General features: G+C 41.4%; 1 protein-coding gene across 2 annotated transcripts in view; it reads right to left on the reverse strand.

Annotated features, from left to right (window-relative positions):
- LOC126251518 (integrator complex subunit 15) overlaps positions 1 to 11,059 on the reverse strand; it is a 48,774-nt gene extending 37,715 nt beyond the window's left edge. Inside the window, exons 1-2 of one of the 2 annotated variants that reach the window (XM_049951999.1) lie at positions 10,749 to 11,059; positions 10,525 to 10,635 (exon numbers count right to left, since the gene is read on the reverse strand). In XM_049951999.1, the coding sequence (XP_049807956.1) occupies positions 10,525 to 10,584 (60 nt within the window). In that variant the 5' untranslated portion in view covers positions 10,585 to 10,635; positions 10,749 to 11,059. Of the gene's footprint in view, positions 1 to 10,524; positions 10,641 to 10,748 lie in introns of both variants that reach the window. The other variant, XM_049951998.1, reaches the window with a different exon arrangement.
- Positions 11,060 to 14,152: the final 3,093 nt, after the last annotated feature.

The following is a 14,152-nucleotide window of genomic DNA, read 5'->3' on the forward strand; positions in this document are numbered from 1 at the left end:
TTCTTTCTCCTGATAACGACATCCTCTTGAGTAGTCCCCACCCGGAGATCCGAATGGGGGACTATTTTACCTCCGGAATATTTTACCCAAGAGGACGCCATCATCATTTAATCATACAGTAAAGCTGCATGCCCTCGGGAAAAATTACGGCCGTAGTTTCCCCTTGCTTTCAGCCATTCGCAGTACCAGCACAGCAAGGCCGTTTTGGTTATTGTTACAAGGCCAGATCAGTCAATCATCCAGACTGTTGCCCTTGCAACTACTGAAAAGGCTGCTGCCCCTCTTCAGGAATCACAAGTTTGTCTGGCCTCTCAACAGATACCCCTCCGTTGCGGTTGTACCTACGGTACGGCTATCTGTGTCGCTGAGGTACGCAAGCCTCCCCACCAACGGCAAGGTCCATGGTTCATGGGGGGAAGAATAGTGTGTATGTGAATGAGAATTATAATAAATTTTATTGTTTCAGTCATATAATTGTCTACATATACCTATGTCTGCATGTCACTTTCATAGTGACAAGTACTTAACCCAAGCAATAGAATCTGGTGCTTTCACAGTTTGCAGTCTGTAGCAACATACGTTACTGAGTACAGTTATAGGCTGGAGTGGCCATTTGTTCTGGTAATCGCTTGGAGAATCTAGTAAGTCTCGTCTGTGTTTCACACTTACTAAAGTTATAAATTAGTGTCTGTCCTCATCTGCATGTTCATTGTAAACATATGCAGAAGCAATAAAAAGCAGACCAGTACGCCAAACCGGAGATTCATTTTCTTGTGAACTTCACATTACCAAATAACCCTAACAATAAAGTCATTCTGTACTGTCTCCAATCTCATAGATCTGAAAAATCCCGCTGCTGTTTCACTCCTGCACATAACTGCTCATGTACCAAGGAACAGTTGACCTCCCACGTTACCTCTGATCCGCGTAAGTATGTTGTAACCCACAGTGGATTACAACAAATAAACTGTTGTCCAATGTGGGATCCAGGCTTTGATACCTGGCTGAGTATCTTTACTAGGAAGTAAGGTACCTTAAAGTATGAATGACAGGATCTTCTCTTAGGAGAACTAACAAGCCCCATCTTAGGATGACCTGGCTTGAGCTTTCAAGGTAGATCAATTACAGTGAACAGGCAGAGCAGTGCTTTTGGTGTACAGCAGGAGCAAAGAAAGCACAAGTCAGGAAATCATCCACCATCCCGTATCACAGGAATATGAGACCACAGTGAGCAGACTGTTGCATTAAATATCAGAGCACGCCATCACAGCAGTTACGACAATCAAGGTCAGGGCCACCAACATCTGAATTAGTGACACCTACATGGCTGACCACACCAAATTCCAATATTGAACTTTCAGTAAATGTGAACAGAGTGCCACTTGCCTGACCAACAGACACGATGAGAGAGTCACAACATGTTATGGAGACTACAGCTCTGAGAAAGGACAAAAAATCACCTAATATCAAACTGGAAGGTAGTGAAACCTTTGCTTAGCAAAAAGTGTTGTTGGACACATTTAAGTTAACTCTGAGAGCTTTGGATGGGAATAGGGATGAGGAAAACAGACATTCTGAGAAGAAAGGAAGACTTGGTTTAACATCCCATCAACATCGAGGTCATTAGAGACGGAGCACAAGCTCGGACTGTGTCAAGGACGGGGAAGGAAATCGGCCATGCCTTTTCAAAGGAACCATCCCGGCATTTGTTTGAAGCAACAGAAAACCCAAATCTGGATGGCTAGATGCAGGTTTGCGGGTTCGAACCATCATCCTCTCGAATGCGAGTCCAGTGTGCTAACCACTATGCCACCTCGCTCGGTTATATTCCGAGAAGCTAATCTCTAATTGGGAAGGAGGCACAAGGAGTATTCATACAGGGAATCAAGGATGAGGGGATTAAAACAGTGGTGAGGGCAAGAGGAGTGCATTTAACATAAGCTCAAGTGATGGATCGTGCGTTAACAGAAAAAGCATTCGTTGCCCCTTGCAAAAAAAAGTTCAGTGAATCCAGTCATCCAGCACGAGATTACTGCTTTAAATACAAGAAAGGAGGTCATAACACAAGGAACTGCACTACAGAGACACATGTAAGGAAAATATACACCATGGAGAAGTGAAACGGACACATTTGTCACTACCGAGAAGAACTGAGGAAGCTCTACGCACAGGTCATCACAAGGAAAATGGAAGCATGCATCAATTGGCGTGTCATTGATGCAATTTTCAAGGGCATTCCAGGCCATGTGATAAGGCAAGACCCGTGATACATTATAATTGTAAAGAACCAGGACATACGGAACCTCAGAAACCAGGAAACAGAAGAACAGAATGAGTATGCAGTTAACCCATGGCGCAAAGTGGTACTCAGTAGACTGCAAGGGAAGGAATGATTTCGTAAATATAAGAAGCATGCAGGGAAGCGTTTGAATCACAAGTCTCATAGTACATAGTAATAAAGGGATCAAACAAATGGATAAAACTCAGAGGAGTCATTCAAAAAGTAACTGAATCGCACAGAGCCATGATGTTAACGCTGGGGATAGACGACAATGTGTGTGTGTGTGTGTGTGTGTGTGTGTGTGTGTGTGTGTGTGTGTGTGTGTGTGTGTCGAACACAAGTTTCACATAGAAGAGGATGAGTTAGATGAACCACGTGAAGGAATTTGAAGCAAAAACTTCTGCAAGAGTTCAAAATTAATCACAGACTATGCAACAAAGAAGCTATGGGTCAAGGGCAGGCCCAGGAAGAAACAGTCAAGAGAAACCGATCACAAAGGCAAATGCGACACCAGAGGTATCAGTATGAATCCACACAGAATCGGACATAGAGCCGAGAGAGAAGAGTGCCTCTGGAGCAAGAAACCTGTTCTTTCTTCAAATAAATAAGAAGCGATAGGGCACCACAGCTATGGGAAACAACGAACAAAGATGAGCAGCAGACAAAAAGGAAGGGTAGCCTGTTTGCTGTTACACAAACAGTTCTTCGAGATGAACGATTATAAGGATCAAAGTGCACAACACAGATCTGACCAAAGAAACAATCGAGGAGCAGGACTTGCAAACAGGTGTGTATATACCTGCAGTCTTGGTGACTGTTCAGAGTGTCACTACTGTTTTGAACCCCATAAAAGAAAAAGTTACATTGGAATGAGCCCCCAGTGAAGATAGAAGCAGTACCTATCATAGGAGAAGGTGAGGAATGCCTCACACACAGTATAGTTTCAGTGCATCAAGAGACAAGATAAGGTCGTGAATTAGCAGATTAAAGGAAATGGTTCGAGTGCATCACTTAAACGAAGAAGAAATTAGGGTGAAGTGGGGTAAGTGTAACCACGTTTTTGCATAGTTCAACTTTGACACCAAATTGCCAACTTGTTATTGAAGATATGATTTTGAAATTTCTCATGCTTAAAGTTTGACTTATTGACTTTTAAACAATATACATTTTGTTTTTGAAAGAAAAAATTATATGGTAAAATAATTGTTTTCAAAATTTTGTGTTGTGAGGTTACACTTGCCCCATGGTTCGGGGCAAGTGTAACCCCGCATTGTTGCACCCATACAGAGCATTGTAAAAGGGACTTGGGGTAAGTGACCTGATTACCCAATTTTTACTGAATTTGAGGATTTTTAAATTATTAAAATATCTTAAAATTTACTCAAGATATGAACTTTTTTGCACACGCCTCTTTGTATATTATGAAATACACAGAAAATGTTAGCTAAACTAAAAAATATGTGTTAGCCTAAACCATAAAACACTGAAACAGAACGCATCATAGATGATTTACTTTTGTTTTAGGCCAGTAATTTATTAGTTTAAATTCTACAAAAGTAATATTTTTTCTTTATTAGGCAATTTGACAAAAATAATAAAATATCTAGTCTCAAGAGAAAAGAAAAAATCACTTTATAAGTTCACTTTCTATTATTTTTCATGGTAATTGAACTAAAGTTGTTGGCAATTTGTGTTTAATGCTAAACTGCCCTAATTCAACTTATTATATTCACAATTAGGCCCTAACTATTATTTAGTCACTGAATGTTGTATGAATCAAATGTAACACCAAATGTCAGGTCTCCCTTGTGACCTCTCAGGCAGCACTGAAATGACATCAGAGGAGGGAACTTGCGTCTCATCTCTTCTATCAGGTCAATAGAATGTGGTGCCATGCTTTGTCTTATTTTTGCATCTGAGGAAAATCACTTCTGGATCTCCTAAATCAATAATTTTGGTAACTTGGCCAATAAAAGAACTTTCTTACATTCTGTTGCAAAAGCTACTAGAACATAGTTTCCAACTGCACTTTTATCTTTGGCTTCAAAAAAGTTATCTTCTTCTTCTTCACAGCTTATCATTTCTTTCCTGAGATCATCCAGTGTTATCATCTTCATCACTACTTATTAAAGATAGGCCTCCGTCAGTTTCACTTTCTTCACATGTTGATTCAACTTTTTTCTTGTTACCCACATGAGCAATCAGGGATTTCCCCCCCCCCCCCCCCACAACATTCTGAGATGCCATTTCGCACAAAGTAACAGCACTTTGTTTGGAAGATTTGCTTTACATTACCAAGCCCTTTTTTATGCCGATAATGCTTTTTTGTCTTGCTTTCTCCTTATTATTCTTGTTTCCTTTAAAATCTTTTTCTTTATAGATGGCATCTTGAAAAGTGATAACTTCAGCTCCTGGTGCAATCCTTTTATTTGTTTTACCAGTGGGACTACACTGTTGGACTGTTTCCAATAATAACCTTTCAAATGACAAATCGGAAGTTCCAGAACATAATCAAACATTGGTTAGCTTGGGAATGGTTGAGAAAGAACTCTGATACTGGGAGAACTACAGGGCTCAGTAGATGTAGGCCTATAAAATTCTGGAGGTTGAAAGCTGGAAGCTTCCCAAAAATCTGAGTACTTTCTGTTAGAGACGTAGCTTCCACACAGTCTATGGCTGCATTATCGTGAGTTGGCAATGGATTTGTTTCTGCCAAAGATTTAGTATGAGCTACATATCTTTTATATGCCTCTGGATCATATTTAGTTTTATCAATTACTTCTCTACTGTAAGGGAATATTCCTGCTTTTTGAAAACCACTTTTCAACAATTCAGGTGGTGTTTCATTCCATACAGCAGTGATGAGATTGGAAAAGTCACGTTTGCTAATTTTTACCCCTTGATGATGTCTCTGGTGATGAGTTAACTTTTGGTCCCAAGTAGATTTCACACACAGGAAGGCCAGTTTAGTTGATCTAGTGTGACGGCTTAAATAAATAAATATGTTCCAGTAAGTTTGTTTGGGGCAAGTGTAACCCCCCCCCCCCCCCCCCTGGTTACACTTGCCCCAGCCAGTTGGTTACACTTGCCCCACATGGGAAAAAGTTGGGGTAAGTGTAACCATGCCTGGCATATCAAGAGCTTTATCAGTAGAGTAAAACCAATCTCATATTTGAAATTATCATGCAAAAGATAGTTTGTAACCAAAAACTTGTGCAGTTATCTTTAAAACTGCAAAAATGACAGACCACCAAATTCTGAGCATGTCACTCTCTCGCAGAGTGAAAATGTAGACGTCAATTCAAGTCCAAAAATTAATTACCAATTTATGTCAGATTTGACAACTTATGGTTAAATATAACAAAGAAAGGTGTAAATTAACATGTGTGATAGGTCTGAGGTAAAAATACAGCTTCTTTAAGGCACCATAAGCCGTGGTTACACTAACCCCATGGTTACACTTACCCCACTTCACCCGGCCCTACTTCAATTATTGAACTGTGTATTGCATATCACGATGTACTTCACCTGCCCAGAGATAGATACTGAGACGGTGAAACCAGAGGCCCAAGGGAAAGTGATAAATATCCAGCCTTATCAACTACCAGAGGCACAAAAGGAACTCTTCAGAAATGAGAAGATACTACACTGAGCACAAGTGTGAATTTTCCATTACTGATGATTCTGAAGGAGACAGACATTTCACAGAAATGAAAGTAGAATAGTTGCAAGTTACCAGATTTTAAATGACAACTGCATTAGCAGTGTATTCCTGCCATCATGTACTGACAAAATTTTAGATAGTTTAGGAATAGCCACATGCTTCGCCATTTCAGACTGTAGAAAGGGTTACCATCAGAAACTGCACAATGAGAAAATGGCCTCCTTTACTCCAGAAAAACATTATGAATGCAGAATAGACAGTGGAGCTAGTTTTCAGAAACTGAAACACATTACTAACTGAGCTTCAGGGATTGGATTGTTTTGTTTTAGGGCTTAAAAACAATTGGGATCATAAGTGCCCAAGTCAAAACTATAGAACACGAAGACAGAGAGGAGTTAAAAATGACTACATGTCAATTCCAATCAATGCAAGAGAAGACGGCTGAAAACAGGGACATGGAGAAAGGTCTACAAAATACACCACAGAGAAACGAAGGTCCAGAACTAAAAATTAAATGGTCTTCGCCATACTGTTAAGACAAATAAAAAGTAAAATGCAGTTGACAGCCCATGTACTATTTGCTAAAATGGGCAATAACTCAGACTGCAAACCCAAGCCGGAATGTAAACAGTTAAAAAATGGGCATTCCGTCAAGGAATGATGGACAGTTACAATTTGGGCATAGGGCCAAGAGGTGGTCATCCAAGCCGCTGGAAGAGGCTTGATAATCTGAGGCTTATTCCCATGAAGGTAGGTCCAATGGTGATGCCAAAGTGACACTACTTCCTGACAGATGGCAACACAGAGATCATGGGAGGGAATATAAGAACAAGTGGGCTGAGGTACGAGGACTACAGTCTTGGCAGCAGCGTCCACAGCCTCGTTTCCTAGCAGACATGACCAAGTACCCACATAAACAACACAGTAGCTCCATGAAGAGTGAGTGACAGTTTTCCTGGACCCACTGCACTAAGGGATGGGCAGCGTATAGTGCTCAGAGACTCTGAAGAGTGCTGACAGAGTCTGAGCAGAGGACACAATTGAAAACCCTGTGTCACAGGATGTACTTTGTGGCCTGATACAGGGTGAAGAGCTCTGCTGTACATACTGAGCAGTGTGCCGGAAGCTGATACCGAAAAATGTCGGCCCCACTGACGAATGCACACCCGACATCACGGTCAGTCCAAGAGCCATCAGCATACACAAAGGTACTATAGCGAAGTTCCATGCGAAGGTTGTGAAATTGAAGGCAACCGAGTGAGACTGGAGTAGTGTCCTTAGGAAGCGAATATAGGCCAAGGTGAATAAGGGCCACTGCACGAAGCCAATGTGTTGAAGGGTTCACACCATACAAGAAAGTTGCAGGTAGTGTGAAGTTAAGCCGCCAGAGCAAGAACCGAAAGTGGACAAAGAGGGACGCACCCCATATTGGCAATCAAAAGAGGCATACGATGGGTGGCCATGCATGGCAGACAAACGGCATGCATACCTGTTGAGGAGAAAGTCACCGCAGTAGCACAGTGGTAGTTCAGCAGCTTTGGCACATACTCTCAACTTGGCTTGTGTAAAAGGCGACAGTGGCCAAATGGATGCCACAAAGGTGGACAGTGTAAGAGGGATGGACATGCAGATGCATAAATAAAGCACCCATAGTCTAGTTTCGAATGGACAAGGGACCAGTACAAAAGGAGGAAGGTGGTTCGATTTGCACCCCAGGAAGTACCATTGAGGACCCATAGGACACTGAGGGACCACATATAGCGGGCTGCTAGATAAGAGACACGGGAGGACCAAGAGAGTTGCCTAATGAGCATGAGCCCCAGGAATTATGTAGTTTCAACAAATGGAAGAGCAACAGGTCCAAGATGTAAAGATGGTGGGAGAAAACAACTGCGCCACCATAAATTCATACAAAAGATTCTGTCAATGGAAAAACAAAAAACATTGTCAATGCTCCATGAGTAAAAGTGATTCAGACGTCGCTGAAAATGTCACTCAATAAGACAGGTCTATGGAGAACTCCAATAGATGGCAAAATCATCAACAAAAAGGGAGCCGGAGGCTTAATGGCGATAGCAAACAGGATGACACTCAGGATGGAAACAAGGCAGAACCCACATGCACCTTGAAAACTCAATATTTTAAAAGTTCCTCAAGGAATCAGGCAGGCGGCTATGGAAGCCCCATGTGTAGAGAGTACAGTGGATACCAGTTCTCCTGCAGGTGTCACATGCCTTCTCCAAATGGAAAAACACAGCCAGCCCGAAATTTCCGCAGAAAACCATTCATGACATGGGTGGACAAAGTAACGAGATGATCAAATGCAGAAAGGCGGCTCAAAATCCACACTGTGCAGCGGTTAGTAAATTGAGAGACTCGAGCCAACATAGCAGCCTGGCATGAATCATACATTCCATCACCTTGCAAGCACAGCTGGTGAGAGAGATTGGATGCGAGATGTTGGTGCATTTAGATGATGTGGTTGTGTTTGGAGCTACATTAGAAGAGCATAATGCAGGTTTGTAGACTTGGAGAAGTGTTTGAAAGATTCTGACCAAAGAATTTAAAGTTGCAGATTGTCAACTGTGAGTTCCTGTGGACGGCATTAACTTACTTAGGACACATAATTATGACAGAAGGATTAAAACATAACCTGTAGAATGTGCGTGTGATAACAGCATCCAAGACCAACAATCATAAAGGAGGCTAAGATACAAGTCATTCGTACTGTCTCACACCACAGACACTTGAAAAATCTCAGCTTGACCTCTTAGCCATTTCAGTTCTCTATATACCTGCTCATGTACCAACAAACAACTAGTCTCACATCACCTCTGACCTGAGCATGAACCTCGAAGTAGGTTGCAAGCAATGTCAGGTTACAACAGCACATTATCTGATATAAAGCAGTCTAGGTAGTTAAATGAAGCACCCAAAAAAAAGAGGGTTTAGACTATGGAGAGACCTATTCTCAAGTAAGCCACTACAGTCCAATAACATATCTGTTGGTTCAGCCGTCAAATGCGATCTAGACATAAGTTGCTTAAGATGATGTTACAACACTGGTAGGTAATTGCAAAGAACTGATTTAGCCTACATCAAAATTTCAAAATTTGATTTTATCATTACAACTGTTAATAAAAAACAACAAGAGGCTGAAGAAAACAGTGTGCAGATTCAAACAAGGTAGTCACAATTGGAAAATTAAACTAAATGATGCACTCTTCAAACTTGAATTTTCAAATGACATATAGGAGATCCATGTTTTTTACCAAAATAAGAAAGGAAATGACATTTTAGTTGTTGCAATTTATATCAACAGCATGGTGATTTTCATTAATAATCTGCAAGAGAAGGAATGCACACTCAACAAGCAATTTAAAATGAAAGAGTCCAATTGCTTAGGCACCACCAAAGTCATGAGAGATCACAAATGGGGACTATTATGGAAGAACCAGTCTCAATAAATAGAACCAGTTCTTGAAAAGTACAATACGAAGAACTGAAATCCAATGACAAAACACCTCTCAACAACAATCATGTACTCATATATGACCTCCAAGACAAATGAAGATAAAATAGCCATGATAAATAAATCCTACAGAGAAGATGTAAGCAGTTTAATATATGCACAGTTGGACAATGACCTAACTTCACATATACAACTTTTGTTGTCAATTCACTTCAGCAATGATCCAGGTAGGCAGTTAAAGGAATCCTTTGAAGGACTAAAGTCCTGAAGCTGCAATAGGAACAGAACAACATCAACACTGAGAACAGTGATGCAGACTGGGTAGGAGATAGAGAGAGAGCAGAAAGTCAACCATTATATACCTGTTTAAATCACAAAGAGGTGCAATTTCTTGGAGAGGCCAGATAAACTCAATGGTAACTCCATTGACTACGAAATTTGAATATATGGATTGACTCCAACTTATCAAGGAGCACAACAGCTGCAAAATTCAGAAAGTCAAACGTCTCCATTCCATGTGAGTACACAGATAAACCTTGTGTGTAATGACAAAAGCCAACCAATTTATCCAAAACAATGGAGAAACCTAAAAAACTGATGAAAGATATCATTTCATAAGGCCAAAAAACTGGCTTGGCTCAAGTGATAGAAAGACAAATTCTGACACAGGCGATACTCGCTGATAAGTTGGCCAAATCAGTGTGAAGACTTCACCACGTCAACACTCATCAAAACATTTCCAGTTGTATATTAATTTGCCTGACAGCACTGTTTAGCCACAGACAATTAAAATAATGCAATATACGCAATTAACACTAATATAGTGAGTGAAAGAGTCATAGCCATCACTACCACCATTCAACATTTCCCTGTTCAAATCGTGTCCTGTTCCAGACACTGATACAGCTATAGCATGAAGACCTCTTCACGAAATAGCGACTGTAAAGGGGCTATGCCTACGCCACAACACAAGTCAGGACTAAATATAGTTTCGAACTGGTACTCTCCTAATAACAGGTTCACTCGGTGACAAGGTCTACACTACGTAATGATATGTTTATTCTAAAACCAGTCAGCATGATCGACACTAAACAATGTAGCATTCACCTTTCTTTTCCCTCCACGTCTTTCTACTTCGCAGAAGATGAATTCAGCCATCAAATCCATTGCTAGATCTAAGTGCTTGATACTTGGCGGGCGACCGGTATTCTGTGTTAACTGTTCTGCAACGACGTGAAGTAACATTGCTGTTATATGACACCAACACATAATATGATTCAAGGTATTTTTAACGGTGATTGACATATTTTACTTAACACAAACATACTAACCAACCCGAGAAAGAGCTTCTCTTGCGCAAAAAGGAAATTCTGTTTTCCTCAATGTACTTTTAAGCTCCGAACCACTGACAGACATTCTTGAAGTTTCTTTCTTAATATATCACACTCATAAATTTTCGGAGTTAATTGTTGATTACAACACATTTATCACGAGCAACAGAACAAGATACATTGCATTTCGAATCGTTATCACCACATCTATAAGCTATTTACATAAAACATTAAACGCCCGTTCTTTCACAATCACTCTTGTTTCTACACGTCGCATCACTGGCATTGTTTACATTTGATGTAAGCATCAGAAGCAAAGATCATTCTACAACTTACATTGTGCCCAAGGATGTTACAAACAAACAAGCAGGTTAGAATCAGAGATATGTAACAACGTCTATAGAGGCCCGTCCACACGCAACAATCTGTCTGCGCACATCACATCTGCGCAGACAGATCGTTGCTTGTGGACAGAAGATTTGCACCAACTTGAGGTGTGTGCAAACCTTGAAGTTGGAATTGGAGGTTTGAGCGAAACCTCTCAAATCTGTGGGTTCAAACCACATCTGCGCAGAAAAGTTGGAGCGTGAGGACAGGAGATCGCCGCAAATCTGGCGCGAAACAGCTGTTTGCTCAGTCTACTGTTTGTATTTGTGCGCACAGGGCATTAAAATGGCTGATACTCGTCAGTGTTCTCCAGAGTTTTGTAAGTGAATTCATTGAAATATATAGAAACCACCCATGTTTGTGGAAGATTAAAAGTAAAGAATATAGTGACCGAGACAAAAAGACAGCAGCATACAATGCTCTGATTGAAAAATTGCGGGCAGTTGACACCTCGGCAAACAGAGAAACAGTAGTAAAAAAAAATCGTTGCGAACTGTTTACCGAAAAGAGTTATCCAGAGTTCAGAAATCTAGCAGATCTGGTGTAGGAGTAGATCAAGTATATACCAGCCAACGTTATGGTATTTTGATCTGCTTGGCTTTCTTAGTGATCAAGAAACGCCAAGACCAAGCAGGAGTACAATTGAAGACGAAATTGGAGTGTCAATGTGCGAGTAAATGGAACACGGGGTAATGTAAAACAATATATTTCACATACGTTTATCAAAAGTTTATTCAAAAGAATATATTTGTGTGCAAACATAATAGAAAATTAACTGCTGTTATAAAAAGAAACATGAATATACTTGTATATGCTTTACAAAACAAAGTTTATTACAATACATATCCATCCTGCCATGGAACAAAAGTTTGTAACAGGTTGCTTCTACACAGTAGCGAACTGAAAATGCCTACTCAGAAACAAAGTAAACCATAGCTCATTGGCCATGTAGGTATATAATCTCTAATAATATAGGCCTACTGTGTTTCAAACATGTCTACAACACCAAAAATATTATCTGTAACTTGACAGCCTTAATTTACTTGACTTGCCTTCATAAACTCATCCTTCAGGACAGCGTAAATAGCTTCAAATGTGTTGGGTATTATTTTACTCAACGCTTGTTTCGATATTGCAGTTGAAAATTCCAAATCCTTGTACCTCCTTCCTGTTGCTAGGAATCTTAATGTTACCGCCAGCCGTTCATGAGGAGAAATTGCCCTTCTCATACAAGTATTTTTTCTCATAATATGAGGGGTTACAAGCTTTAAGAGATAATTATAAGTTTCGACATCCATCCGCAAATAATTTCGCCAGTCGTTAGGGTCGCCCTTCAACTCTCGTAGTAAATTTACGCGAGAAAACTGCTTTCGCTTTAGCAGCCACTGTGTACACCATTTTGACCGCTTTCTCTGTTTCCTGAGGTTGGACTGAATGTTTTTTGCAACACAAGTTGCGAACACAGACCACAACAGAACTTCCTCCATTTCTATATTTCAAAATAACTGAATTAAATTTTTGACATTTACGGGGAGCGTAGTCGCTTGCCGCTGATATTTCTTTTCTACACACAGATGGCGGGCGAGTAATAGATTGGGGTTTGTGTCCTGTGAACACACCACATTTGCAGCGATCTTTTGCATGTACAGACATCTGCGCCGATGTCTGCGCAGACAGATCGTTGCGTGTGGACCGGGCTTAGTATAGAGAAAGTATGCTAGTAGCACAACATAATGCCCTCTCTGCGCGACGGCAATGGAAGCACTATTGACGACTTTGCTGCTAAAATAGAATTGACAAACTGCCTATTGGCTTCTGTCTCGGGTTCTTCGGCCGACGTTCATCTAATGATTTTTCTGACGTTTCGCCAGCACGAGTGGCTGGCATTGTCAAAGCTTCACCTTCCATTGCCGGTGGTGAACTGGAGCCTAGATCGCGGCCGCAGACTGTATGTACCTGGCGCGCCAACGTCCGAGGGCTTCTCCGCGGTCATTTCCGGTACGGTTCTCCTCTTGCTACCTGCGACGGTCGTTCGCTGCAGTACGGGAAGCCAGGATCCGTTTACCTTAAGGCTTTCCTCTTTCTTGTTGAAACTGTTCGCGTGTTTTTGTATTTCTACAGCTTCTCTAAACAAGCGCGTGTGATAGTGCTTCTCTACAGCCAGAACTTCCGTGTCGGCGAATTTTATTACGTGGTCGATTTCATTCAGTGCGTGCTCTGCCACGGCCGATTTCTCCACCTGCCCCAACCTGCAATGTCGCTTATGCTCTTTGATCCTGGTGTTAATGGATCGTCCAGTCATTCCGACATAAACTTTTCCGCATGTGCATGGTATAGCGTATATTCCCGACATTGCAAGTGGGTCTCTTTTCTCCTTTGCCGATCTAAGACACTCTTTGATCTTCCTTGTCGGTTTGAAAATCGTCTTTACGCCATGTTTGCGCAATATACGGCCGATTCTGTCCGTCACTCTGGGAATGTATGGCAGAAAGGCCGTACCCGACATTTCTTTTTCTGGTTCCTTACTTCGCCGAGTGTTTGGCTCTGTTACACTTCTAATGTAATTTGTGGAGTACCCATTGCTCCTCGGAACAGTTTCCAGGTGTTGCATTTCTCGTTTGAGGTGTTGCGGCTCACATATTCGTCCTGCTCTCGTTACGAGCGTACTAATCATGCCTCTTTTCTGGCTTGGGTGGTGGTTTGACAGTTTGTGCAGGTATCGGTCCTTGTGTGTCTGTGTGTAATCAAGGCGTCTTCTCTGCCAGCGGACATACAGGGAAACCTGTGCAACACAGAAGCCCTACCACCTCGGCTGTATGGATTACCCGAGATCCATAAGAACAACGTTCCACTGAGACCGATCGTTAGCGCTCCTGGCTCACCAACATATAAACTGGCAAAACACTTGGCCTCTCTGCTCCAGCCACACGTGGGGAAGACCGACACATACATTAAGGACTCAGGACATTTCATTGAGAAGCTGAAGGAACTGAAACTTGCACCAAACGACATACTGG

Source organism: Schistocerca nitens, chromosome 4 (genome assembly GCF_023898315.1).
Source record: "Schistocerca nitens isolate TAMUIC-IGC-003100 chromosome 4, iqSchNite1.1, whole genome shotgun sequence".
Lineage (NCBI taxonomy): Eukaryota > Metazoa > Arthropoda > Insecta > Orthoptera > Acrididae > Schistocerca > Schistocerca nitens.